Consider the following 27,999-nt stretch of genomic DNA (forward strand, 5'->3'; position numbering starts at 1 on the left):
GAGACCCTTATCACAGACAAGACCCAGGGGTGCAGGTACTAATGTCTGGTACTTGGAGAGTACATGCCCATACATTGCAAGCGAGAGAGCGCCTGCAGGAGCCCTATTCTTGCAGCCGGCTGTTGATACGAATGAGCTTAAACGGTGCTCGTATTCCAGCTCTCAGCGCCCATTGTTTACATTGCCTCGTACTTTGACTGATGTGCTTTCATCGTTTTCCCCTCATCCCTCATGCAAGCGCCACACCATCGAACCCACTACGATGGACTCACTTTGTGCTACCTAGCCGCAATCTGTAGAAGCAATTGGGCCCTTTTTCTGCTCACAAAGACCCCAGTGACCTCTCCCCCACCAACCAAGCCCCTGAGGTCTCGGGGGCTAGAGTGGATCTAGCCCATGGCTGCGCGCCTAATTCGCTCGGGGAGGTCGCTAGCCGGTACCTTTTCTTTCAGGTGATGTACAGACCGGAGGCTGTGAACCTCTTTGTGGCCGCAGGGTTGAAGTCAACAACTGAACCGAGTTGAGTTGAGGCAATAACTGGCTCTTGTAGCACTCATGTGGTACTGCTGCCAAACTTGTTTGCTTGTGCATTAATGTTGCGGAACTGGCCATTCAATGCTCGTTTCTTTACGTGCCGCTTTCTGACGTTGGACCTCCCCTATCCCCTGCGCGCCAGAACCGCATGTTGGGGCCGGGATGCCTCAATAGGGAACGGATCCCTGAAACTAACGCCAGGACCACCAGAACCTCAAACCGAGTATTGGAGGATGGCGCATGCTAACTTACTGCTAGTACGTCGTACATACTTGATATCATCAAAATGTTTATTTCCCTCGATACTGTTCCCTGGCTCTTTGTCTCCCCTTGAAATAAACAAAGTTTAGCATAAGCACAAAGGAGGCTACTAGGAATGGGGCCGAAATATTCACTGTAAATTAGTACCTGGTTCCAATGTTTCGAAATCCTAAATCAGGTTGATCGAATAAAAGATTTGTCGGCACTGGGCTCAAAGGCGCCCGTAAAATTTTTGACATGATCTACGAATATTACAGCCCTTTTCATCCAAAGTGTGCCGCCACTGCGACGAATCAAGATCTATTGCCGGCAAACACGAGGTAATCGTAATCATGGTCGAAAATCTGTGTGCGCTCGAGATCGACCTCGTAAACGTGGGTTGACACCTGGGACTAGCACACCCTCCCGGCACATTGCGACAAAAATAGACGCAGCCTCACATCACGAACAGACGGCCAAACTAATCGAATGAATACCGTATCGCCGTCGGGGAATATGCTTGAAATAGTCTCAATTGTTCTGTTCCAGACCCAGCCCTCTCAGTCTGCTCCACCAAATGCGATAGCCCTGACTAATGCTGGAACCAAAATACCAGCTACTATTCTTAACAACCTAACAGGAGGCAATGTGTTGCTGTGCGACTATGTACCTTGACTGTATCATTGAGGTCTTCATGTTGTCTCGCTCCCGAGACTTGGATGCTACCGCACTCAACCTGCAGCAATCTACCTGCAGCCCCCCGCCAAAATGAAGTTTGCCGTTAATCTTGTCACGCGACCTTAATTTCTCCTAATATTGCAGGCCTTATCAACAGCAATTTAGCCAATATTCATCTACCCATGGCCTGTGTCACAACCCCGTCCGTCTACTTTTAAGATTATGTGCATTCCCATCGTTGCTGCATAGTGATTTGCGCATTCCAGGAGCGCGCATTCGTAACTTTGCGGCTCAATATTGACTCCCGTCCCCATTTCCACAGAGACATCCAGGTGGCTGAAACTGAAAGGGCAAATCAATCAAAGGCGGGATAGGTTTCAAAGCTCGGCTCCGAATTCGGATCCACATCGGAGCGGTCTCCATTTTAATTATTGGATATTCCGTTATCGATAAGCGATATGGCCGATAAGCGCTAGTTGAATCATTTGTTGTGGCATCCCACCTGGAGGGCCAGGATTTTGGATTTTGTCATCAAGCAAGAAACTTGCACGTTGCGCGTTGCGCCAAAGTGGCATGCTGAGGTTGCTGAACAGAATCATGGCTTCAGAGGTCAAAATGGTCCCGATTCCTCGCCGCGGTGTGGATTACCGCGGCAAGGTAGTTCTTGCGCCAATGGTGCGCTCTGGAGAACTTCCCTCTCGACTGCTCGCGCTCAAGTACGGCGCTGATCTCGTGTGGGGTGAGTAGAGAGGCAACCTTCTTGCTTCTTGGGGTATAAAGTTGTTTTCTGACATGATTGCTTCAGGCCCAGAAACAGTTGATCGAGCAATGATTGGAACGACGAGACGATACAACGAAGCCACCCAGACAGTCGAGTGGTTCCGAGTGGCCTCTCACGGCCAGAAAGAACCGCCACCGGATGCAAAGGAGAATATCATATACGCAGTTCACCCCGAGAAGGAGAAGGACAAGCTCATCTTTCAGATTGGAACTTCGGACCCGGATCGCGCATTGGAGGCTTCACGGTTGGTCGCAGCAGATGTTGCCGGCATAGACGTCAATGCTGGATGCCCGAAACCCTTTAGCACAAGTGGAGGCATGGGTGCTGCCCTTTTGCGAACTCCAGACAAGCTGTGCGCAATCCTAGAGAAATTGGTTCAGAACATCACTCCTGAATTCGAGATCGGCATCAGTGTCAAAATTCGCATTCTTGAGACGCCTGCCGAGACCGAAGCCCTTGTCAGGAAACTTGTTGCCACAGGTATCACAGGACTCACAGTTCATTGCAGAACAACACCAATGCGACCTCGCGAGCGTGCTATCCGTGGCCAGCTGCGCATGGTTGCCGAAATTTGCCACGAGGCTGGCGTGGCCTGCTTGATGAATGGTGATGTGGAGTCCAAGGCTGAAGGATTGAAATTGGCAAAGGAATTCGGTGCAGATGGTGCCATGATTGCCACATCCGCTGAGAAGAATCCCAGCTGCTTCAGGACCGAGGCTGAAGGAGGCCTTGCTCCCTGGGAAGAAGTTGTCAAGGAGTACGTCAAGATATGCATGGATGTCGAGAACCGATTCGGCAACACAAAATATCTCCTGGCCCAGATGGTTCCTGGGAAAGCCGGGCTTCACCAGCCCTTGACCCAGAGCAAGAGCTACTCAGATGTCTGCCGGATGCTGGGTCATGAAGAGTTCATGGAGCAAGCTCGAGAAGCGGACGTGAGGCGGGGACTCGACAAGCCACCAGTGAAGCAGTCGAAAAAGGGCAAATCCAATGCCGCTGCCCTAGCCGCCGGCGGACAGACGGGACAAGCCAGAGTTAAGACACAGCAGAAAAAGGCACTGTCGGAGCGAGGAGCCATCACGCAGCCGGAGCCTGAACCATTGCCCATTGCTTCTGTTGGATGAAGGGGGAGGAAACTTAATAGACAAAAGGAGGGAGACACAAGGATGCATCACGGGCGGAGTTTGGGAGGGAGGCAGCTCTTGAAATTAACGCAGCATGAGGGATGCCCTGCGCGTGGTGACCACATCACCCATGATAAACACGAACTTACATAGTTGAGCCATTTGAGAATATGAACCAGATCCGAATACTTCTGATATGTGTGTCTGTTTACTATCTCTCATGTATTTTATGCAGCCCACGGCCCCTCTTTTGTATTTTCTGCCTCGTCTCGACCCATTTTTTGAAGCTCTCATATGAACAAAATGAGATGTAGAACAGGTTACAAAAAAAAATCTCTATGTGATGGTACAATCGCTTTTTTAAAATTAACACATGTTTTCCCTCCGCTTTACTTTCCCTGCGCAACCCAATTCTCAACCGCCTCACGGACGTTGGTGACCTTGTCGTCAACGTACTGTACACCCACTTCCCTGTGGACCTTTGCAAAATGAATTCCCCTCTGGATACCCTCGCGCAGCTTGATGTGAGAATCGGCCACGGCGGGGAACTTTTGCTCGTACTTCCACGCCAGGTCGGACACGTTGCGCATAGTAATGGGGAGTACCGTCCAGCTAGCACCGACGCCGAGGGCGAAGGGGAGTGTGGCGCGCAGCACGATGCTTCGGTTCCTGGTCAGGATGCTGCCAGCCATAGCAGCGACCAGGACGTAGATTCCGCCAGGCATGAGCTTCTCGCCGCTCTCTCGCGGGGGCGCCAGGGAGGCGATTGTGCGGGTGAAGGACTGCTCCAGGTCAAAGGCCGAATCCATGGTCTGGTTGACCTTGTTCTCGGCGGCCACGGCAACGTCGTAGAGGAACAGGCGCGCGCGTCCAATCTGGACGGCCAGTCGGTCGGTGGGAGTAGGGACTCGGGACGCTGGCTCTTCGTCGGCATTGTCGTTGATGGGCTGGCTGGGGAGAACGGCCGGTGGTGAGGGTGCTACGGGCAGCGGAGAGTGGAACTCGACTTCATCGTAGATTGGCTTTCTCTGCGTGTTTTGTATTGTATATTAGAAGTCGTCGTTTTTTTTTTAAAAAAACACAATAGGAGACACGAGGTCATGGGCACACCTTGGGAGCCTCAGCAAAGACCACCGCCGGCGAAAAAGCAATTCCGCCCAGGGCGGCTGCGGCCAGCGGTGCAAAGGAGCGCTGAATCACGACTCAATTAGCTGACATGTACTACCGAACAGGATGTTGGATGCATTGCCTACCCGCTGCAGGAGCACTCTCGCGGCCATGATGCAGGGCGAATTGGTGGTCAAACTGACTTCGATGATGTATTTTTGAAAAGGCTCATGCGATCTTGCCAGGATCCCGCACTATTCCGACGGGCGGCGCCAGAGAAATTCCGGCCCCGGCGGCTAACATGCTGGGATATTGCCGCATTGGGGAGGTTTTGCTGCATGATCCAATTGGACACTGAACATAACTTTGGTCTATTTTTGTTCTGCTCTTTTCCTTTCTTTCTTAATGTTGTATCTCGTGGCAGCTTATAGAGTATTAGTCCATGATTCGAGTTTTATTTGGTTCTCTATCCCATATTGCGTTGATGGATGTTACACGCGCAGATACGAAACTGCGAGGCCAATAGAATATAGATATACAGTTCTGTCTCTGGTAGGTCGACATGTATGAAAACAATTGAATTCTCATATACACGCAAATGTCCAGTTTTTCCATATATATCTGTGCAAGACATATACTTTCATCCAATTTTGAGTACGAAAAAACAATGAACAAGTAAAATGTATTGGTTTGGACAGTTCTATATCAGATAGTTTTCAGCACTTCTTCAATCAGAAGTCCACTGGCTTATTATAGCTGATGAGGGCCGTTCTCATCTACAAGAATTACATTGCTCGACAATTTCCAAGAAATACACGACTAGAATCACCGGAAGAAACCCAAGTCAGTGGGATGGACAAAGATGATGAAAGTATGCCCGATCTGCGTAACGGCCTGTGTCAGTCTCCTCATATAGAACGTGCATGGCAAGCATGGACTGGCCATCCAGCCAACTCGGTAGCAATTACCCTCTCTGCTTACGGGAATCTTGATAATCATTTTGCTTATATCCCAGAGAGCGGTAAACCTGGGCACCAGTTGGACACGAGATCAGCGATCACTTCCGTGTGTGTAAGTGAAGTGCCTCTATTTGGGAAACAATGAGGGGTCTTGGCCTGCCACAAATGAAACCCCAGTAGGTCCATTTGGAATGGAAAATGCTGTCATTAATACGTTGAAAAGATATATATCCATCTAAGCCATGCTTATCAGCCATATCTGAGTCTCACTCCTCAATAGATCCAACTCATCTTGAGTCAATGCGAGCTTGGCGGTTGCATATATCGGCTTTCGGGATCGCTTCGGTACATCTTCAAGGTACCACATGTCGCAACTCCGAACTTCGGTTCCCACCTTGATTTTTTCTGCCTCGTTACAACACATTCGACTGCAATTGGGACTTCCTTTGCTCGGATTCTGCGCATGATACTATGAGGACGATTAGTTCTACGTATGCCCCCAATCTCCGTCTTCATTCCCAACGCTAGCAATGCTCAACTCCGGGGGTTCCCGCCTCCGGGTCTGCACCCGATGCTGTCGTCGCGTGATCAAGCCTAAGCCGCATATTCGATGGGAGTCGAGCGCTTCCGCTGCTGCTGCTGCTGCTTCTGCCTCTGTGACGCCGGTAACCGATGCTTCGAAGCTGCCGGCCGATCACTTCACAAGCTCTCAACATGACGATGCGCTTCTCCGCGAGCTATTCGACGCCCCATCCGGCCGGACGTTTGCCAATTTCAGCCTGAAGAAGAGCCAAGGATTATTCAAAAATCGTTACCTGACCAGTCCAGATGGATTCCTCGTCTTTGCGCAGAAGAACCTGCAGAGGGCGACTAGAATCGTCCACCGAGTGCTCGCCGCTTCGACAACTCATGAGTACCAATCGCTAGTACGGGACCTCGACCGGCTGAGCGATTTGCTCTGCCGTGTCCTCGACATGTCCGACTTTGTTCGCATGACGCACCCTGATGTGCGCTTTCAACAGGCCGCGGCAGACGCCTGGTCCATGGTGTACCAGTACATGAATCAGTTGAATACTATGACCGGGCTGAGCGACCAGTTGGGAGAGGCCATGTCCCGTCCCGAAGTTACATCGACCTGGTCCGAGGAGGAGAAGACAGTGGCAGAGCTGCTCAAGCTCGACTTCATGAAGTCTGCCGTCAACTTGCCCAAGACGGCTCGCGACAGATTCGTTGAGCTATCCTCCCGCATCAGCGACGTCGGTTCGGCGTTTGTCCAGGGCATGGAGCCGGAGCGGAAGGAGGTGACGCTGCCGTCGCATCGCTTTTACGGCTTATATCCCGGCCTCGCCGCATCCCTCAAGGTCCGGTCCAACATTTCGGTCCCCACCACTGGCTCCGAGGCTGCAGCCGCCCTACAGAGCGTGTATGACGAGGAGACTCGCAAGGAAATCTATCTCGCCCAGCGGAGGGCATCCGGCCGGACCATCAAGCTGCTGGAGACGATGCTCAAGCTAAGGGCAGAGCTGGCGAATCTCGCCGGCTTCCAGAGCCACGGACACATGGCGCTCAAGGACCGCATGATGGCCAAGTCGCCCGCTTCAGTGATGCAGTTTCTCCTTGCTCTGAGGGACCACAACGCTCCCATCATTCAGCAGGAGCTGAGCGAATTGACGCAGAAGAAGCAGGAGAGGCTAGCTATGCAGGACGCCACTCTCCAAGCGTGGGACAGGGACTTTTACATGGAGAAGATTCGAGCCGAGATGCGGTCCCGGGTCAGGTTTGACGATCACTTGACGGCTTACTTCTCCGTTGGCACCGTCATCCAGGGCCTGTCCCGCCTCTTCAATCGTCTCTATGGCATCCGTCTCGTTCCACGGGAGACGCTCCCGGGCGAAACCTGGCACCCCGATGTCAAGCGTCTCGACGTCGTGTCGGACAATGGCGGCCAAGTGGCCGTTCTATACTGCGATCTCTTCTACCGGCCGCAAAAGTCTCCCAACCCAGCCCACTTCACCGTTCGATGCTCCCGTGAGATCCTCCCCGACGAGATCGACGAGGTTGGCTCCGACCTCAATGGCCCCAACATGCCTGCTTTTGAATCCGCCGAGCAAGCTGCCAACGACGGCATGGAGACGTCGTCTCGTGACGGCACCCTGAAGCAGCTGCCCACCATCGCCCTCGTCTGTGATTTCCCCAAGAACGACAACGCCAAAGAGCCGGCGTTCTTGTCCTTCTACTCGGTCGAGACGCTCTTTCACGAGATGGGCCACGCCATCCACTCCATCCTGGCGCGCACCTCGTTCCAAAACGTCTCGGGCACCCGTTGCGCAACCGACTTCGCCGAGCTCCCCTCCACCCTCATGGAGCATTTCGCCGCCGACCGCACGGTGCTCTCGCTCTTCGCCCGCCACTGGAAGACGGACCAGCCGCTGCCCTACGACCTCGTCGCCGAGCGCATCCGCGTCTCCAAGCGCTTCGAGGGCATCGATACCGAGCACCAGATCCTCCTCGCCATGGTCGACCAGGCCTACCACGCCCCCGAAGTCGCCTCCCCAGGCTTCGATTCCACCGCCGCCTTCCACGACATCCACGCCCGCTTCGCCCACGGGCCCCGCGATCCCCCTGAGACTCGCTGGCAGGGCTTCTTCGGCCACCTGCACAGCTACGGCAGCACCTACTACAGCTACCTCTTCGACCGCGTCATCGCCGAACGGGTCTGGCGTGTCGTCTTCCGCGCCGGCGAGGACGGCGCTGCCATCGGCCGCGATAATGGCGAGCGTCTCAAGGAAAATCTTCTCAAGTGGGGTGGCGGCCGTGACCCTTGGACATGCCTTGCCGATACGCTCCAGGACGACCGCCTGGCTCCAGGAGACGAAAAGTCCATGGCTCTCGTTGGCAGCTGGGGGCTCAGGGATGATTTACTCCGCTCTTAACGGAATAACAGGCTTATGGATGGTAAATACTATTGAGCCAAACACCCAATGAGCATGGGCATGTACGAATAATGAGGGCTGCTGATTTATCTGGCGTTAAAAGGGAATAGCAAAACATATGTCACTTCAACTCGACATGATATCAGGAACAACATATCAATTAGAGCTCCCCCCTTTCCCGTAGAAACATCACTATAGAATTGTACGTGCCTTTTAGGGTCAAAATACTTTATTTTTCTTAACAAAAACTGTCGAGCCATCCTTCTGTCTATGGTCCCGTGTGCAACCCTTGGCTGAAGGACCTCAATTGCCCCCCGTCCTTGCCCAACCCGAAATCACACCCCATCAGCGCCTCACAAACAACAATGCTATAGACAATATTCCAGACGACTTCAACATCGCAGGAATGGGGTATATAATACACAAGTAATACAGCGCTAGCAGGTACCAGAACTCATGAAATGCTAATTGATTTATCTTTTTTTTGTTCTTTTGTTTTTCTTTTCATCGCGATCCAGATTCATACGTCATCTAGATCGTCTGCGATAATGCTTGTTGAGATGCCGGAATACCACCCATCATTGTGAGCTTAGAAAGCGACAACGCCGCGTTGGGTGTGCTGAATGGTAAATCTGGGTGGTTTTCCTCGTTTAGCGTGGCAAATGATTCGGGATAGTCTTTGTCACCAGCTTCGGTGCCTATCCCAGAATCTTCAGTGTGATCTCTCCTGTAACTCAAGCCACGATCCTTTGTTACAAAGTCTCCGTTGGCGTCTCCGAAATCGAATACGGACGTTTGCCCGAGGGGGTGAGATGCGGCGTCATCTTTCGTTTGGGCGGCGCGAGTGCTAGGTAAACCTTTGGAAAGGCGACTAACCTGCCGGCTGAGTTCCATTACTTGCGCTTCCAATGCTATTCGAGCAGCACGATCGTTCTCCATTGTTGTCAGGAGTGTATTGTAAGTTTCGTGATCCATTAGGAATGATCCAGTAGGGAAGGATTTGGAAAGCGTAGGGAGACTGGACGCAAGCGCCGGTCGCTCAGGGGTGGCAAACATGGGCTGCTTTGTTGCTTGTTGGCTTGCTGATCGTGCATAGATCGGTATCTCGCCAAACGAGAGTCTGGAAGTCCCAGAAAACTGAGCAGAAGAATGAGAAGATGGACGAACTGCCGTTGCAAAGGTAGATGGCCACGCAGGCGCAGGCGGCGCTAATCGTTCCGAGACATCGTCTGGCAATCCAGCAACTGGAGTTGCTTGGCGGGCATGCGTTAGAAGGCCTTCCACCAAGCTTAAACGATTCTCGACTTGGCCAATTCGCGTCTCAAGATTCACGGCATCTGTAATTTTCATGCTCGTGCCGGCAAACTCTGTCATGTAAGGGATGTTGCTAAAGGTAAAAGGCTTAACAGGTGAGTCAATTTCATCCGGCAACTCTGCTTCATCATCAGTCTTAGACTCGTCGTCTGATTTGTCGCTAATGAAGGTGGCCCGCCGGTCCTCGCCATCTGGCGCCGTTGATGATATAGGGGATGCGGGTTCTTGGTCGTAGCTTTCTCGCCACCCGCGAGGAATCTCGTCGCTGCGCCGCCGTGTAATGCTTGGGGCTGGAGTGGTTTCGATTAAAGGGATAAACGACAGGCTCCTAGACCGGCGTTTAAGACCCGTCGTAATAGCACGGCCAATCTCTTCGGGATCATGGCTATCATCAACCAGCCTGCTTCCCCAGTCCTGAGTGCTGGCAGGACGCGGAGTCAGTCCCGTCGGCTTTACCCAGCGAGCACTGGCCGGGTGAGCATCGCTGCCAGTTCCGGTGCGCCTTCTTACGTGGCCACTGAAGTCTTGGTTGACGGGGCTGCGCGCACTTCGGATGGCCATCACATCCTCGGGACCAACAGAATGAGACCGTAACGCCCGATCATATTCAGAAACGGGAATGGGTTCAGAGATTTTCGTAGGTGGGCTCCGGGCAGGAGAAGTGTTATTCACGGGATCCTGTTTGGTTGCATCAGTAAATCATCTATAACGAGGATAGCGGCTCCCTGATGAAGTGACTGATGCACTTACACTGTACTGCTCGTTTTGCCTATCCTCCTCCGAACCTGCTGAAGCCAGGCCTGTCTTGGGTCGGGGTCCCTTCTTGCGGCCAAATATTCTGCTAAAGGCCGTTCGGAGAACTGACCGAGATCGCTCAGGTGTGAAGGAAATGCGGCGGCGGGAAAATTCCGCTGACGGTCGTGAGGTATCCATGGAGGGTTGCGTGATGTTGGCGTGTTGAGGCATGTACCCGGAAAAGCTCACGTCTTGTGGTCTAATAGACAGCTCCTTGTCCAAGGGATCTGATATGGGTATCGGGCTTGAGATTTGGGCCCGAATTATCCTAGAGCTGGTCTGAGAGCGAACTTTGGGGTTGTTATTGCTGTTGATAGCTGCGGCGCTTGACGACCGGGGCATACCCTGGGGTGGCAGAGGTGTTGAAGATGCTCGGTGCATCTTTATTTGCAAAGTTGTTGAGAAATATGGAAATTCGAATAAAACAGAGTCAAGGAAAAAAAGGAAAATAAATAGATGAGAGTTATCAGAAATAAGAGAGAAGGTTGAATGAGTGTCGAGAATTGTTTGGGAGAGAAAGCACGGATGACAATGGTGAGAAGCTTCGACAGCGGTGGTGAGAAGCTTCGACAGCGGCAGGAAACCATGGACCCAGAGAGTTTGCTTTTTACTTCTTCGCTGTCGTCCGCCCAGGCAGGAGCTCCCGGACCAGATGATGGAAGCTTCGGATTCTCCGTGTTCTACCAATGTTAAATTTGGCGTCAGTGAGGCCGGCTGACCATGTCGGTTCAAGCAGAGGCCGTTTTTAGTCCTCGGTTCTTGGATCGTCTACCAGGTTACAAGCGCTGCGATGAGAGTAAACTTGGTCCAGGCGTTTGTCGAAGCGTCCTGTGCGGTAGCCGCGGGGCAGAAGGAAACAGCAGTAGCAAAAGATAAAGGAAATAATAGTATCACAATTAAAACGAGGGACACGAAATAACGTCAGTGCGATCTGGCCAACGGCGCCATGGCCCAGTCGCTATAAGAAATGGAGTTGTAAAAGTTGAAGTGCCACAAAGGTGTATGGAGCAGCAATGAGATCGATTGCTCGCGGCCACGGCCGGGGCGAATTCCTTTGTGTAATAGGCCTTGGGAAGACGGAGGATGAAACACAATGGCGCCCTGGCCGTATTTTAACGGAGCCCCCAGATGGCCCCGAGCTGCAGCCAAGCTAGCGAGGGATTGGGATCGAAGCACGCCGAGGCGCATAGCTTGAAACGCCCAGGAAGGGCAGGTCAGAAACACGCTATCCGTGGTCAAAGAGCCACCCAAGATATGAAGCGTATGGAGTACGGAGTACCGGTATCAGGACGGCCGCTCTGGTTCCCTCTACGGAGGACTGGGGTAGCAATTCCGTGCCAGGGCCCGTACAAGTACGCTCGCCGTATGTTGAGTACACTTGGTACCAGCAGCAGTAAAACCTGTAATGCAATACGGAGATCCTGGGACGCTGCCGCTACTGAACTTGTACGTACTTTACGGAGTACGGAGCACAAGCACAAACGAGAGTCGCGTGCGTGGAAATACGGCCCTCACCGGATCCAAGGATGCTGCAGCAGCGATACTGTAGCCAGGCCCCCTCCTCTGCCGTGGTGGATTGGATTGTGCTTCAACGGAACGGCCGAGGGGCAGCACACGAGTGTACTCGTACACATACAAACACAACAGACGAATCAATGGCCGGCAAGCATTGCCTCTTCATGGCCGAGACCAGCAGTCGTGCATATCGATGACGACTGGCGACTTTGCTCAACTTCGTTCGACTGGCTGGCTTGCCATGGCCGCAGCTGCCTCCAACTCGTAACGGCTCGTGCGTGCATTTTGCCCAGCAGGGCTCTCCGCCAAGAGATGCCGGCCACGTTTCTCGCAGGGGAGGGTCCATGGGGCCTCGGGATTGGACCGCACTCCGACAACAAAGAAAGGGGCTCGCGGCGGGTGCAGATTCGGTGCGTTGTCGCGGAGCCTGGGGCGGCAACATGGCGGTTTTCGCAAGCAACTGGTCGGTGCCAAAGTCGGCGACTTGACAAGGCCTCCTTGCTTTACAGGTACAAAAACCCCGTACGAATGCTTGTAAGCGACCAGACACGAACGACGCCGGGATTTCCAATAGCGCTTGCGGTAGCAACGAGCTGTTCCAGCAGTTACTCGTAGTCGCCCAGTAGCTGCAAGGACTAGCAGGCGGCTGAAGCCGACGGGACCGCAATCATTGACAGCCTATTGAGACCAGCAGAGCTAAAGCTGCCGCTAGTAGAGCTGCTCTTGCGTTGTGGCTTGCCAGATGGATCAAGAAAAGATGACATGATACGAGTAAGTACAAAACTCGTAACCCAGGGGGGGGGGGGGATGAAGTGAGAGACGATGATCTGCGAAGCTTCATGTCGGTGGTGAATACGTTAGGTGGGATTTCCCCAGTGCCTTAATTACAAGGTCCTACACCTGCCAGAGGTCAGTGTGAAGGAACCTGGAGAAAGGTACCATGGAACGTGCAAACAATCACCGAGCTGCACCATGAGGATTACAAATCTGCTGGTACAAATTCCCAAGGCAGTAAAAAAAAATACTCTCCGGATACCCTCAAACTCCATTCCAAACTCCGCCACTGCTCAATTTCACCTCCATCTCTCTTATTACCGCCTGCTGCTAATACGAGTTGAGCGTATTTGCTGTACTGTACCTGCAAGTACTCGGCCCGGCCAGCGGACTGCGGACTAATAAAATACAGTTCAGGTACCAACGGACAGCGGGACAACACCAGCGTGTAAGCAAATCGACTCACAAATTGGCGCCAGGGTGATGTGATAACTGACAAAATGAGCTGCGCTACCGTGCCAGATGCATGCCTGGTTCGTTCCACAGCTGCCAACGGACGTCTATCCCTTCTTCGAGGCTCTGCTCCGACCAAGCTGCAGGCTCTTTGATGCTCGAGGCACCGGCCGTTTTGTGCTTCAATTCGCGCGAGTTCCATCAAAGCAAACCTCCCCAGGAACCAAGTAAAACGAGCCCCCCTGGTCAGACCCTGCAGGCCACAAATCTCAAGGTGGAGGATGTGACTCTTCCCCGTTGGCGTTTGGAGATACCAACTCAGCAAAGTGCTTGGCAATCGCATAACGGCCCCCAATGCCTCTTTTCTTAGCCCGTTTCATTTCCCTTTTCCCTTTTGCTTTTTGCCTTTTCCCTCTTGTTTCCTTGATCATGCGGGCACCCGAGCCGGGGCCGTTATCCGACTTAGCACTATGCAAAGCATAAAGTGGCAGCCAGCCCTGTTGCACTGGTCGCGCTGCCCAATCGTTTCAGGCCATTCTGGAGATCTGGACCAGGGGGCGGTTGATGCGTGTGGTTCATGCGCAGATCCGCGTGCTCTTGGAGCCTCTTTTCTGGAAAGAATGCAAGGGAGGGCCGTGCTCATCCCACCTACCACGCGACGGGCATGCTCTTATTAGATGCTAGCCTGAGATTGCGAGGTGAATCTTTTGTTTGTACGGAGTACAGGTGGTCACAAATACCTGTATCATTGCCGCTGCCTATTACCGACCTCTCCGCTCGACATAGGTTGACAGCTCGACAGGGTTCAGGCTTCTTTGCTGAGAAGACGCTTCTCCTAAGCGACATGATATATCACCAGCTTTGGAACGATTCGCGCGATTCTCGAGAGAATACCGGCCGCCACTAGAAACTGTCAGACATCATTTACCAAAACCCTGTCCACAGTCATCTCGGGTACCAGGAAGTCATAGAACCTGCTGCCTATTGGTACGAGAGCCATTCGAGCCGTGCTTGGAATGATCGATGAATCCCAGATCCCACTTCATCTTCATACCCACGACTGCGGTAGGTTGCACGGTTACATACAGGCCGGATGTTCGGATGAAAAGGTTGCCTGGGTGCTCTTGATCCAAGATTTGACAGCAAACGGACCCAATGCCCGTCGGAAACAGGAAACACCGTCCGCCGTCGTATCGCAAACAGATGAGCCACGTGAAATTAACTCTAATTTTAATACAGCGTGCGAGTTATCTACACGTAACCACCGCGCCGGTCGTCCAATGTTACCTTCGTTATCTAATCTCTTTTTTTTTTCGACATGGCCAGTAGAGTTGTAAAGTGTTGAATTATGATGCCGCGGCTGTAGAGAATTATTTCCGGGTCATTCCAGTCTTTGTGCCTTTTCGTAGTTTTTGCATGGGTATAGCTTGGTATAGCCTCATTTTTCTTCATTCTCGGTTAACCTCTGCAATATCAGGATACCTCAGATCAGCATTCTCCTCCAAAAATTCCATCCACTTTTTCAAAAACTTGCTCCCCCTGAAAAAAAGAAAAGCAAAGTCAGCACCTCTCTGTCTCATAAGCCAGGAGAATTCAGCGAATAGAACGCACCTCTTGACCGTCTCGGAGTCTCCAATGACTGTTAATGACCGCTTAGGACGGGTCATGGCGACTGTAATTGAGGGTATTAGCATATGAACCCGCACTCTCTCCCCTTTGCTCAGCCATTTCTTTCCTCGTAATGACTAAAAATAAACAGAAAAAGCAAAAATTCATGTTCACTCAAAGACTTACCGTTAAGTCGTCGCTTCTCCCCCAGGAAGCCCACCTCGCCATCAGGGTTGCTGCGCACAAGGCTCACAATCACAGCCTCCTTCTCGCGCCCCTGAAAGCCATCCACACTTCCGAGCTCAATGCCCGGAAACTTCTCCTTCAACGAGGCAAGCACAGCAAGCTGATCTCGCCAGTCAGCATTATTCCAACGTGTAATAATCCTAAGACCTCGTAGCTCCTATACTGGGATCCAACTCTCAAGAAACATACCTGTGCATTGTACGGAGTGACGACGGCAATATCCTCGGGTCGGACACCGGCTTCGACCAGCTGCTTTACATGCAGGCGAACCAGCGCTGCCTCCATCTCGTTACTCTTGCTCTCCCCGTGCAGGCTACCCTTTTTAGGGTTCTCTTTATCGTCATCTTCGTTGCGCTCTAGGAAATCGCCCCCCTGGGTATCGATGAAGATGACTGGCTCTGTTGTGTCTTCATTGTTCTCAACGTCATACTCCAAGTCTTTAAGCAATCTTGCTTTTACCGCATCGGCTGCTATAAGTTCCGAGTCGTATAGCTCGTCTGATGGGAAACGCATAATCTTCTCATGCATTCTATATTGCGTCGTAAGCATGCGCTTAATGGACGGTCCATGCAGGGCCAAAAGCCGATCAAAGAGAGTCGTCTCTAGGGTCATGCCCCTGATGACAGGCGATGCATTATCATCTGCCCCTTTACCCTTTGCTTTGACCTTTGAATTGAGAGACTTGATTGTTGGCGGTAGCTGCAAGTGGTCACCAGCACAGACAGCCTTCTTCGCCGACAGCAGCGGAACCCAACATTGTGCCTCCAAGGCCTGACTCGCCTCGTCGATGATGACCACGTCAAATTGCTCATTCCTCAGCTGGAAACCTCCTGCTCCGTGAAGAGTTGCGAGGACAACCTTGCTGCCGCCAACGAGGTTGCTGACGCACCTCCTCTCCCTCTCCCTATATTCCTTACGTAGCTCCTTTAAATCAGTGTATATGGCCTTCCGCTCCTTGCCGCTCTTGGTCTTCTTGATTGATGCCTGTTTTGCATCCATCTCGGCACGGACATCCTTGACTATAGCCCCAGCCTCAGAGGTTTGCGTGAGTACGTCTAAAGAATGGTTAAGAACTGATGGTAGGAGCCGAGCAGGATGACCCAAGCGAAGGATGGGTATCTTGTGTGGAGAAAGTCGTTCCACAATGTTGTCAACAGAAATGTTGGACGGGCCGCAGACCAGTATTCTCTGTTCACGCTTAATCATTTGCAGAATCAGTTCTATCAGCGTATGGGTCTTGCCTGTCTAAGATAGATCAGCATCAACCAAAGCACCTCGTAAAGAAAAAAGCAGCCAGCCGCGACTTACCCCAGGAGGTCCGTGAATGAGAGCCACCTCTCGAGATGCCAAAGCAAACCGAATGGCATCCTTTTGTGAATCATTCAATGTCGGGTCTATCCACTCAATATTTCCAACCTCGTCACTCGTCGTCAGGTTCTGCGGCACTGGAGAAGGACTCGACAGCCCAAACAGCACCCTTATAAAACTCGAGTACTCTGCCTCTCCCATCTTCTGTAGCTTCTCCATTGTCTGGTTCATGCTGGTAGTTGTCAGTTTGTCGTCCTCGACTTCGTGTCTCGTTTTCATTACCGTCGATAAGTAACCTCATCTGCCAATTTCACCATCCAGACTCTCCCCGCGAATACGACTTCGTCTTTGCCTTCATCCAATGCAACATTCACAGCTGCCCTCTGCACCTTCGTCACCACGCCTCTGGCGCCCTTTCTCTCGAGTTCCTTAACCTCTCTCTTCTTTGCGCTTCCCGCCGGCTGTTCTGCAACCAGGACAATATCCCCCGTCCGAATGCCATGTTCGGGCAGCTCTCCCGTGCTTGAGGTTGCACTATCGGGACTCAGTTCCAGCACCGTCTTGCCTCCTAACCCCGTTCTCTGAGAAGAGATGGTAAGATTCGTGATGGCCAGGCCAGCGCGCTGTAGACCCGTGGGGCTGTGATTGGAGATGAGAGAGCTCGTTTCCTGGATTTCACTCTGCAGCTCTTGATCCAGAAGCGCAAGTTGAGTCGCCGCAAAAGAGGGGACGTCTATTGGTTCTTTGGGCGACATTGTGAAAGCTACAGCGGACAGCCGTAGAAAAAGAGGGAGAGCTCCAGCGTATGAGATGCGGTTGGTGACAAAGCTTAACAACCCCACCAAATAATGTGCTGTACTACTTTAGCAAGCACCCCGCGACAGCGTTGCGGTCCGTTCAAGTATCTGCTACTATTGCTATATCTTTCTAGTATCTGCCACTATAGCTGCATATATGTTCGTTTAGTTTCTGTTATCATCACTCACTACTTAAATAGCTTTCAATTTGAGACACGGGATGCTAGAGAGCAGACTTGGAGTGCCAGCTTAGATAGGTAGCTACTTGGTAGTACAGAGTCATGTCATGACGTATCACACAGCTTATCGATCAGAGCCGGTAAGCCAACCAGCACATCTTCACGATCTTACTCGAGATTGAACAAGCTTCAACATGAGCCAATTGGTAAGGCGCCAATTTTCTGTGAAGAGTAATTACCGTAGTTCCCTGGTCCAAATTCAATTAGGTATCAGTGAAGAGATATCCTCTATCTATTGCAAATGTGCATCGATGCAGGTATGATGCAAACAACTACCCTGCAAAGTCCAAAACACCAAAACCCATTAATCACATGCTTTAAACCCAATGCTATCCTTAATCACAAGTACCAGGCCCATTAATCATTCTTCATTCCAACAAGGGGCCAACGGAGAATCAACAATCGAAAGTTGGTGATTCCATGGCTGCTTAAAGCCTCTATGATGGCCGGATGACAATGACCACCACTAGAGATAAAATCATGAGGGCCAACGCCACCAGTGACATGATAATGATGGTCCCTCGGCTTGCTGGGAACTTGCCCTGAAGGATCCATTCCTGGGCATGGAAATATCGTCTGCAACCGAGGAGCAGAGTCACAATACTAATGGCGAGGAATGTCGCACCCAACGGGCGTCCCATCTTTTGTAGCCTTGTGTGGTCGAAATCGGAGGCGGAAGCGTTATCAGTGTTGAGGCGGAATAGCTGCGTCACGGCGACGCCAATCGATGCAAAAGCGAGAGAGGTTCGAAGCCATGCTAGAAATGTGCGTTCTAGAAGGGGGAAAAAATGAAATGGTCAGCCAATTGGTTCTCTTGAGACATGCAGCCCAGCTGCTGTATACGCATGCGACATACCGAGAGCCAGGTGATCTCTAGCCACGCTTCCCTTGTTTTCCAACTGAAGGGACTGAAACTTTCGGAATGTTTCTTTTGTCCATGACGACTTTGCTTTTGTTGGTGATCTTGTATCCTCCGAGCCGGAGACTCCGTTTCGCTGCCGCAGAGAGCTCTGGCTCTTCGCATGGTTCCCGGGCTTCTTCGCCGCATCACTGTAGGAAACCTTTCTCGGACGGGTGGCATCGCTTTCATCGCTGGTCGGTACCGCCTGGTAGTCTTGCAGAATCCCTCTTGTCGCCGTTCCGGAGGCTCCATAGTTGGGAGAGGAATTGTGGGAAGAGCCTTTCTGGAGAAGACTTAGAGAGGCAGGATCCATCGTTTCTGCTCGTTGCAGAGCCGTCTGCATTGTCGTTGCGATTGCTGTTAGCGACATGTTCTTTTTCTTCTACGTATGAACGTAGCGGGATTGACAAGTTGTAGTGCGTAGTGCAGTCCTCCTCGTCAAAGACGATGCCTGGACCTTTTTGGTACAGACGATGTTGAAGATGGGGATGGAGGCAACAAAATGGGGAAACACGCACAAGACGCCCGCCTTTAAGCAAAGGATTCAACCAAAAACAGGGTGGCCTCGTCTCACCTCGAGAATGTTGTTAATCCGCTCGTCTGCCGACTGACGACGATGCAGGTCAGCCCTCGATAGCGTCTTCTTCGGCAATGCCACTGCAGAGGCAGATGCGTCAAGCTCGTTGGCCTGAGGGTGAGAAGCCATGGTCACGGCCTCGACCAGGGTGCACGTCTCACTTGACTCGGCAGTACCACTTTGAACTGAGTGCCACAGCACATGCGCACAAGCTCTTGTGGGGGCGCAGAGCGGCGCATTTAAACTAAGGTTTGGTTGCGTGATTGTAGTTCAGAGTGGCGGCACGGGCAGAGCCAGACTGTGGCGAGAGACGCTGTTGAAGCATTGCGCCCGAGCCCAGGGAGCAGAGGAGCAGGAAGAGGAATTAAAAGAAAATAAATTGGCTCCCGCGCGGCATAGCTAAGTTCATGTACAAGCAAGGCGTAGTTCGCCCACAGCAGTCGTGAGTGGCCACTTGGTCTCCGTCAGCTAAAATGAAGAGCGAGATCCGCAGCGCCGCGATCCCAGCCGCCGCTGCGTCATTGTGGACGAGAGTCATAGCAGCATATACCTGAGAAATATAGCTATAGTAGTAAATGCCAGAAGCGTCGCTTTGGCTTCAGCCTTGCAAGTCTCTTCCGCCACAGCGATGATGATATGAACACACGGTTCATATTTTGTGGGTTGTCAACGGCATTGTGAGGCAAGTTGAATCAAACACCACGCTGCTCAGAGAGCCCGAGGAGTTCCAACTAAGAGGTCATAAGGAACTCTTAGTGTTGCCCGCAGATCCAGATATAGAGAAGATCGTATCTTGGCCGGCAGATCGCCTGACAGGCAATGGGTCCATATGCCAATGTGTACTCTGGTGGTGGCTGCATGCCATGGTCGTCGGCTCGTCGGGGCTCTCGGTGCAAGACTTCACGAAAGACTCCAACAGACAGCAAGTGCCATTGGCGACATCATCATTGAGAATTCTTCTTTTTTCTTTTATTTATTCGTTCAGAGGTCATCCAAGAATCATTTTATATATCGCCACGCATTTTGTCTTTTCTCCCTTGGCGGACCAGATCGTATGGCACGGAACCATCGCAAAAGGCACCGACGGCCCAGCATCGCCGACATCCGACCACAGGGATGTAACGGTGGTGACCTCTACATAGGCCAGGTGAGGGGTTGGAGAGGGCACTGGAGGCGTCAGCCCGAGGGCCCGAACTGAACCCGCGTATGAGGCTGAGAGTTCCTTTTGCAGAGCTTCCCAATCGGTGCTGTTGTGATCCCGTGACGGGATATGGGCTAGAGTTGTATACACCAATGTAGCCTCTGGGGAGCGAATGAATACATGCCATGCCCTCCAGCAGGACGATGGAGTTTCTGGATGATAGATCATCTCTACACTGCTCTCCTCGATTTGCGATAGGCCAACATGAGCATGCCACTCTACCGTAGACTGTCGAGGAAGCTCTTCCACTTCGGCGGCGAAGACGGGAGGGATGCACGATTCCGGCTCGTTCTGCTGTCTCAGCGTAAAAATTGACCAGTCAGGCAGTCGTGCGCGAGACTTCTGTTCATCGCCCGCCAGTGTCATGTGTTGAAAGTTGTACTTCAGATCCCAAGGGTCCAACTCATTTCCATCGTCTTCATCATCTTCTGGTGAGCCATGAGCGAGCTTCCATGCAAGGCCGGCTGCTTGGGCATTGCGTTTCATTTCATCGGGCGATGATGATTTAGCAAAGTAGGCCACCGCGCTTGTCCAAAGCTGGACTTTCATCTCAAGCCCAATTCGCCAGAGATGTTGTAACGAGAGGACAATCTGCATACCATGACTGGTCTTCGATGGAGGTGGCAGAGCCATCGAGGAGGGTATCAAGGGGATCTGGCCGGCAATGTAGATGCCCCGAAGATCGATGTCCTCTGCTTTTGCTGTTAGAGCAATGTCGATAGCCTGGCTATATGGGCCAATATTCGCCGGTGCCCAGTACGAACGAGACTGAACATGGAGCCCATTTCTATGCGAATTTACCCCTGATTTCGGGACTGTGAGGTACACTATGACATTGTAGCCAGATGGAAGTAAGTGGCCACACGAAATAGTGACTCGAGCTGGTGGGTTTGGCCTTGTAAACAGCCTGCCATACTCTGTGTTGATTTTTGGAAAGTCTGCCATGTGACGAAGGATGATGGTAGTATTGATTATTTGGGCCGCATCAAGAGATGAGGAGGAAAGGAATCCGTCAATTTGGCCAACGATGGACTGCATTTCTGCCTCAATCGAAATGCAATCTGTAGAAGACTTGGCTAGAACAGAAAATCGAAGAAAGTCGTCATCTTCTTCCAAAGTCGTGGAGAAATCTTTGCCCAAAATTCGTGGTGTGAGAGCTCCTGAGACTTCTTTCCTGTTGTCCTCGGTCAACTTTGCACTCATGACCGTATCCAAGATGGTGTGAAATTTGGCATCAAATAATTCAGGAATCCTAACAGACGACTCTGGGCTCGCATCGTCATCGATATTTGTGTGTTTTTCTTGAAGTTGAGCTCCTCGAAGCATCAACCAAATTGAGCCCCCTCCTTCGTTGATAACTCGCCGTCTTTCCTCGGGAACAGATATTCTCTTCTTGAACAGCCAAGCCGGCCCATCCAAGACAAGTGTCTCAAACTCTCCCCCCTCGCCCAGTGCAGCTCCTTGAGGAGCACCAAACTTCCTCAAAGCACTCTTCACTCGGTGTACTCCTTCGACGCTCGACACTCGCTCCCATAGGTGGCTTTCATCAAGTCCGGCGCTTGCAACCTTGATAATTCGAGCATCAAGTCCGGCTACAGCCATATCACGCAGCAACTGAGCATCATCTGCAACTTCATTCTCAGGAGATGGAAGAACGGGATACTTCCAGAGATATGCCAGTGGGGTGAGGCCAAGTCTCAACGCAACAGACTCGACCCGAGTGCGCTGGTAAGTTGACAAGATGGCCCCGGAACAGAGAGCGTTGGCCTCCGGGTGGCGAGCTTTGATGGCCTTTAGCAAAAGAAGCATTGATTCCGTCTCATCGGCCTTCTGCCCCCCAGACGAATAATCATAGTCCCGTTCGTGATGTAGTGCCCCGCCACGGATAGGCTGTCGATAGAGGGGTATGCCTGTTGCTGCTGCATAGAGCGGGATGACCTCATGGCCAACCGTCTGATACATGAAGCTATTCAGATCCTCCTCGTGGGCGCTCTCATCTTCAGTAGCTGTTGAAGTCTGCTGCTCTGGGTCGATGAATTGGACATCCTCTACAGCTTCGTTGGCACTATCCACGGTAGGGAACAAGTTCGCCAGAGCCACAATGCGATGCCCATGGCGGATGCAGTGAACCAGATTAAAGAAGCTGTCTTTGCCTCCTGAAATAAGCGCAATTACATTTAGTGATTCGGACGTCATCTTTTTTTCAAGAGCTTGCACTTAATCCCGTAGTTGCAGCGGCGTTGCGACGTTGTGGGAAAATGAGCATCTTGCATCTCACGTGCATTTTTTTGCGCCTTACCAGAGCACGGAGGTTTTTTTTTTTTTTTTTTCGTCCACCCTATGTACTGTTATCACATCTACACACTCCACCGACATTACACCATTTTACCAAACAGCATTATCATTATACTCTTCAACGAACACACATAAGAATATCAACTACTATCATACTTTTTTTTATGTAAATACGCTAGATAAGACATGCATGGAACGTCTTCTCTCATTTTGGAATTCGATTTCCCTTTGATTCGTGCGGAGTGTCGCAGATCAACAGCGTCCCGCTGATAACCGCGACTCGTACGAGTACATCACTTCAAGCCCCAATCTCAACTCGAAGATAAAGCCATTTACGCTAACATACTTAGCAGGGAAACTATCACAATCTACTCATTCAGCTCGGGGAGATATTCTTCACTAGGCACGCCAAAAGATGGCTCTATCATGGCTGGCAAACTAACGACACATCCTCCGTCATCAGCGTGGTTCTACTCCGCACGAAGCTACGATAGTTACGGCGATCTTCCCTACCACCAACACGACGCTTCACCCGCTCTCGGCGTTAGTATACGCTGGCCAAAAAGACGGCAGATTGCTATGAGAGCACGTGCGCAGGCTAGCAGTCGCTCTCTATTAAACTATTACTCGCGTTGCTATGAGGCACTGAGTCAGGCACGGTGATGAGAGACGCCCTCAAGCCCTGTCCTACGGCCTTTAGCCTTCTGTGGGGGGTATCCATTGATTTGCTCCAAATACCAGGTTACACCATGGCTGCTTCATGCTAGCGAATAGTACCAGAGTGCTAGTACTTGTACAGCATAGGGAAGCTTGGACGGAGACAAGGTCAATTGGTGCTTATGGTGTTCGCCCGGTGAGCTGACGATGGGAAAGTTGAGCGATTGCTATCGGCCGAGTCTAGCAAAACGCCCGCAGAGAACAATCTTCGAAGGATATTCACCAAGGAAAAGGCTCCGCAGAGGTCTCGGCATAAGACGTCTTCCAGCTAGATCCGAGAACATGCTCGTACGAGTACAGCCCACGAACACACTCCGAACTCCGTATTTCTCTGCCTATGGAGCCAATACGGGCGCACGTGTTGCACGTCTTGTTCGCGTCAAGACGACAGAATTGTTCTTTTTCGCTTGGCAGGCCCAGCGCCACGGTCCAGGCACCCAAATTCACCACCGACCATTGACCGGCTCGCCGTCAGGTTAATTAATTACCACTCAAAATAGCAGCCATTGCTTCGCCTCTCATTAATTTGCCGCCACCGTGGGAACGCCACCGGTGCTTTCGTCAAGGTCGTGGCCAAGCTTTCGCCTGTCCAAGTATGGAGCAGTCCATCTTGACTCTTTTCATTTCCACCTTCCGGAGAGCCACCCCACGCCTAAATTCGAAGCTGCCTCACAGCTCGAGCTAGTCCAGGGACCGTTCGGTAGTCTAGTACGTGCTACTCCATGTACCTTTTGTCGACTGGGGGGGTTCTCTTGTCATGATCCCTCCCAAATTAGGGCGTCCGCGTTTCCCAAAGAGTGCTCCCTGGACCAGGCACGTTCCCTCTTCAACGGACCAGACGGGCCATACCCGGGCCCCGGATAGATTGCGCGAGAGATTAGCTCCATCGCAGATATGGAGTTGGCGCGGATTACTTGTGCCAGCACGTATCATGCTCCGTGATTGTACATTTCATACTACGCCGAAGGGGACAGAAAGGCCATGGCTAGCGTTATCTCGCTCTCCAAGAAAGCCACCGAGCCAGCCCATCCATCCTTGAGCGAATATGTGACGGCTCACATTTCTGGCAACTCCAGGTAGCGTCCCCGCGGAATGGATCAAACACACCACGAAGGAGATTTTTTGCTCGTTTCCCAGGCACTTGTGCCTGGCAGGGACCCCCAATACCGACCTCAAACGGTGCCACCAGGCCCTTGACCGGCAATGGGGCCGGAGACTCGAGGCAAGGGTCTTGTCTTCCACCCCAGGCAGAACAAATAGAGGAAGAGTATACATCCCCACATGTATAGAAGCGCCATGGAAGGAAAACCAAAATGTGAGCTGAACTCTACGCCTCACCTAGAGAGAACCAGGCAGGCATGGTTTCCCAATACGGCTGCCTCCCCTCCCCAGATAAGGGAGAAGCAAAGCAATAGTAATGCCGCAAATCCCCACTCTCGCCGGCCAACTTCTTCCATGAACGTTCTTTTGGCCGTTCCATTCACCCGTTCTGTCCGAGACGAGAGATGTCACAGATTAGACCTGTCAAAACGATTCCCCCCCCCCCCCCCCCCCCCCCCCCCCCCCCCCTCCCCCTTCTCCCCTTTGATGCCCTCCCCTTGAGCGTCGAGGGTTTGGAGTCTGGTTTGTTGCAGGTGAGTCTCATGGGGGTTGTCGGGTAAACGGCTTGGGAGCGTAACTCTTGTCGGCCGAGTAAACGTTGTTAGACAGCTCGTATGCTGCGAGCCATTCGTTTCATACAGGTATGGCCAAGCCGCGTGGTAAGAACGTTATCTGTGAAACCCCAGCACGCAATGGTATGTATGTACGTGATGGCTGGTCCAAGTTCTGCGGGATAGTCTGCATGTAACACAAATATCAACACCACAATTACATAGTCGCAAACATCATCATGGTAAGTAAACAGTTGAGTTCAACAAGTGAATTTCTTCTATCTTCTATAGTCTAAATATCTAAATTTCCCAAGTCCCCAGTCTAAAATCTCTATCTTTCTCCACGTTCACACATAACACTTCACTGGCCAAGGGCAAACATGTCACCATCTTCAAGGCACAATTCAGTATTAATTAGCAACAGTGTTTTTTCTTATTGGTTGGCATAGCGTCAAGTAAAACTTCTAAAAAATGTGACCCGCACACCCTGCCATAACCCATTTGCCCACAAGAATGAGCAGCACAAAAAAATATTTGTACTAAAAGAAAAAGGAATCAACCTCCAATGAAGGGCGGTGCGATCCTCCCACTGGCATAAATGCTTCCTAAGTGCCCTCTCTAATGTTTCAGTTATTCCCGCCATGGCAAACGACCTTTCCAGCCATCGCTCGCGATGGATTATCACACCAAGTGTGCAATAAGAGGGGCAGCCAACCTGATTAGCATACCGTCGTTGTTTCCGCCAGATATAAAAAGTAAGAAATCTAATAGTCCGCCATGCGCGCCAAAACAAACAAAATCATGTCCGAGAATTCCTCTTCCGAGTTCGAGCCTCTGTCGAACTTTTTGTCATGATGCAAAAATTGTGAAGATATCGAGAAGTGTCTTCCCGATATGTAAAAAAATAATAATCATCAGTATGATGTTGCAAGTCGATACAAGAACTGAAGGTTTGAAAATGCAATCATATCCGCTTGAGCTTTTTCCCTGTATAGTGCGATGTCCTCCTCTAGCAAAAGTGTATGTGTAGAAATAGGGCTTGCGCCGAAGCGAAGCAAGAAGTGTGTGATAAAAGTGAATCATGTCAGGCGTGTATAAAGATGGTCATAGACCACCTGTGAAAGCAGGTGCTATCCATTTAATCCGAGCGCTTGCGCTTCTTCTTGCCCTGGTCACCCTCTTCTGAAGAGAGCTCGCTAGCGCTTCCAGGAATCTCAGATGCGATCTGGAAGAGGACCTTTCCATAGGTGTTGTAGTCATCTCCTACAGGTCCAGTCATCATGCCAGCATCATAGGTAGGTACGTCGGAACCGTCCTCGATGAGGTTCATGACGATAGCACCGCCAGCGTGGGTGCGGGCATGCTGAGCCAAGTTGTCGCTGCGAGAGAACTTCTTACCGCACTCGTTGCACTCAAAAGGCTTCTCTTGGGTGTGGAGAGAGCGGTAGTGTCGCTTGAGGTGCTCCTGGCGACGGAAGCGTCGGTTGCAGAGATCACAGACGAAGGTCTTGGAAGGGTCCTCGGTCAGTGACTGCTTGCGACCGCGGCGGTTGGTGGGGGCGGGCATGGAGGAAGAAGGCTCATCAGAAGCAGAAGAGGCATTGGAGTCTGAAGCGGCAGAGGCAGCCTCAGTGGCGCCAATCTGCTCGTTGCCAGACTGAGAACCGCCAGCAGCGGCGTTCATGATGGGCTTGACGTCCTTGCGGTCCTTCTTCTGTCTCTTGTCCTGGTGGACGTCTGAGAGGTCAATGGAGGAAGTCGGGCTAGGCAGAGAAGGGAACTGGAAGGTCTCGCTGTCGTCGAAGCTCAGCTCCTCGTCGCCAATGAAGCTGCCGTGGCCCAGGGACACAACAGAAGAGCCGGTGCAGGCTCGGGGGCGGGAAATGTCCACAGGGTTGATCTCGCCGAGGTTGACGAGGTTGCTGAAGTCGGCTTCCGACTCGAGGTCAGAGAAGTCCTCAAAGGTCGGCAGACCGCTGGGCAGCACTGGGTTGAAGTCAAAGGTTGGCTGGGCAGCGGCGGCGGGCATGTGCTCGCCCTTGATGTCCTCAGCCAGCAGGGTAAACTCCGGAGCCAGGGTGGGGTTGGAGCCAACAGAGACGGTCAGGTTGCGGGGATCGCAGAAGTCAACATCATGCTCGGAAGTGACAGACCGCGCGTAGGGAGTTGGCGAGGGAGACAGAGAAGGGCATGAAGCTGTTGTGGATAGCATGTCGCTCGGGCTTGAGGTAAGCGAAGGCACCTTGCTAGCCTGAGATTGAAGGTACACTGCCCAATGCGGATTAGCCTTTTGCCCCGCCCCAGTATTCATTAAAGCGTCTTTTCCGTTTCTTTTTTTAAATTTGGAACGGCGAAAGGAATATTCGACGCGGAAATTAATTTCAGAATCACTTACCAGGCGACAGGGGTGGAGAAGCAATGCTGGCCCAGTCCAGGACGAGGCTCTCAGTGGCATCGATGTTGTCCTTGACGGCGATACCCTCCAGACCGGAGAACATGGGGTTCATGGGAGTCTGCAGCATGTCACATGCCTTGGGGCTGCCCATGGCGCTTCCAGAGGCGGACAGAGGAGGTGTAGAGGGGAAGTAAGGGTTGTCGCCAAACTCGGTGTCCAGCAGCATGGGCTTCCGGGACAGAGGAGGTGTGCTTGTGGGAGTCATGACTGAAGGACCGTTGCTGTACAGGGTCGGGGGCTGTGAGCAGGAGGAGTTTGGTCGCGAGTACATGGGAGTGGGAGGTAGTGTAGGCACCATCTGGAAGGCGGCCATCTGCTGTGCGAAAACGAGTTGTCGGGGAGCCATCTTGTGCTCTTGGTTGTAGAAGTAGAACGCCTGCTGTCCCATAGCTTGAGACATCATGCCGTCCATTGTATTCTGCTGAGCCAAGGAATGTGTCAGCTCTTGAACATGTCCTCTGTAACAGTCTTGTTCTTTTTTTGGCTTGCTTGTCTAACCTCGTGAGAGAAGAGCTTGCGGTGGCTTCGAATAGAGTATTTAGTTATTAAACGTTATAGTTATTGTATAAGCTGTATTCCGTATTATACAATTGCCCAGGCAATTGGTGAGGCACGTAAAGAGTGGTTGGTTCTTCGTTAGGTCGACCTTCAGATCCGGTGCAAAGAATGGATGGTAGTCTTGGTAGTAGTGATTAACTATTAGACTGTTGCGATGGTGGGAAGGATGAGATGATGGTTGCGAATGTTCGAGCAAAAGAAGGGAAGGAATCTCGAAGAAATATAACGAGTTTCCGAT

The 27,999-nt window shown here is 51.8% G+C and overlaps 8 protein-coding genes across 8 annotated transcripts; 2 read left to right on the top strand and 6 right to left on the bottom strand.

Moving 5' to 3' along the window:
- Positions 1–2,049: 2,049 nt before the first annotated feature.
- T069G_05790 (dihydrouridine synthase (Dus) domain-containing protein) lies at positions 2,050–3,357 on the top strand (the record flags this gene model as incomplete). Its single annotated transcript, XM_056173000.1, has 2 exons — positions 2,050–2,191; positions 2,258–3,357. 2 exons carry the CDS (start codon positions 2,050–2,052, stop codon positions 3,355–3,357), a joined length of 1,242 nt encoding a protein of 413 aa, XP_056029858.1.
- A 389-nt stretch (positions 3,358–3,746) lies between these two features.
- T069G_05791 (apolipoprotein O domain-containing protein) lies at positions 3,747–4,637 on the bottom strand (the record flags this gene model as incomplete). The annotated part of the gene is made up of 3 exons (XM_056173001.1): positions 3,747–4,385; positions 4,468–4,548; positions 4,611–4,637. 3 exons carry the CDS (start codon positions 4,635–4,637, stop codon positions 3,747–3,749), a joined length of 747 nt encoding a protein of 248 aa, XP_056029859.1.
- A 1,316-nt stretch (positions 4,638–5,953) lies between these two features.
- Positions 5,954–8,356, top strand: T069G_05792 (peptidase family m3 domain-containing protein; the record flags this gene model as incomplete). The annotated part of the gene is made up of 1 exon (XM_056173002.1): positions 5,954–8,356. The coding sequence occupies one exon, from the start codon at positions 5,954–5,956 to the stop codon at positions 8,354–8,356; it is 2,403 nt and encodes an 800-aa protein (XP_056029860.1).
- A 531-nt stretch (positions 8,357–8,887) lies between these two features.
- T069G_05793 (uncharacterized protein) lies at positions 8,888–10,846 on the bottom strand (the record flags this gene model as incomplete). Its single annotated transcript, XM_056173003.1, has 2 exons — positions 8,888–10,348; positions 10,421–10,846. 2 exons carry the CDS (start codon positions 10,844–10,846, stop codon positions 8,888–8,890), a joined length of 1,887 nt encoding a protein of 628 aa, XP_056029861.1.
- Positions 10,847–14,655: 3,809 nt separating this feature from the next.
- T069G_05794 (AAA domain-containing protein) lies at positions 14,656–17,124 on the bottom strand (the record flags this gene model as incomplete). The annotated part of the gene is made up of 7 exons (XM_056173004.1): positions 14,656–14,746; positions 14,819–14,879; positions 15,002–15,161; positions 15,251–15,663; positions 15,715–16,306; positions 16,370–16,601; positions 16,652–17,124. The coding sequence occupies 7 exons, from the start codon at positions 17,122–17,124 to the stop codon at positions 14,656–14,658; spliced, it is 2,022 nt and encodes a 673-aa protein (XP_056029862.1).
- Positions 17,125–17,842: 718 nt separating this feature from the next.
- T069G_05795 (uncharacterized protein) lies at positions 17,843–19,012 on the bottom strand (the record flags this gene model as incomplete). The annotated part of the gene is made up of 3 exons (XM_056173005.1): positions 17,843–18,177; positions 18,262–18,643; positions 18,881–19,012. The coding sequence occupies 3 exons, from the start codon at positions 19,010–19,012 to the stop codon at positions 17,843–17,845; spliced, it is 849 nt and encodes a 282-aa protein (XP_056029863.1).
- An 859-nt stretch (positions 19,013–19,871) lies between these two features.
- T069G_05796 (diphthamide synthase domain-containing protein) lies at positions 19,872–22,280 on the bottom strand (the record flags this gene model as incomplete). Its single annotated transcript, XM_056173006.1, has 1 exon — positions 19,872–22,280. One exon carries the CDS (start codon positions 22,278–22,280, stop codon positions 19,872–19,874), a length of 2,409 nt encoding a protein of 802 aa, XP_056029864.1.
- A 3,606-nt stretch (positions 22,281–25,886) lies between these two features.
- Positions 25,887–27,615, bottom strand: T069G_05797 (zinc finger, c2H2 type domain-containing protein; the record flags this gene model as incomplete). The annotated part of the gene is made up of 3 exons (XM_056173007.1): positions 25,887–27,016; positions 27,144–27,424; positions 27,473–27,615. The coding sequence occupies 3 exons, from the start codon at positions 27,613–27,615 to the stop codon at positions 25,887–25,889; spliced, it is 1,554 nt and encodes a 517-aa protein (XP_056029865.1).
- Positions 27,616–27,999: the final 384 nt, after the last annotated feature.

This window comes from Trichoderma breve, chromosome 3, assembly GCF_028502605.1.
Source record: "Trichoderma breve strain T069 chromosome 3, whole genome shotgun sequence".
Taxonomy (NCBI): Eukaryota; Fungi; Ascomycota; class Sordariomycetes; order Hypocreales; family Hypocreaceae; genus Trichoderma; species Trichoderma breve.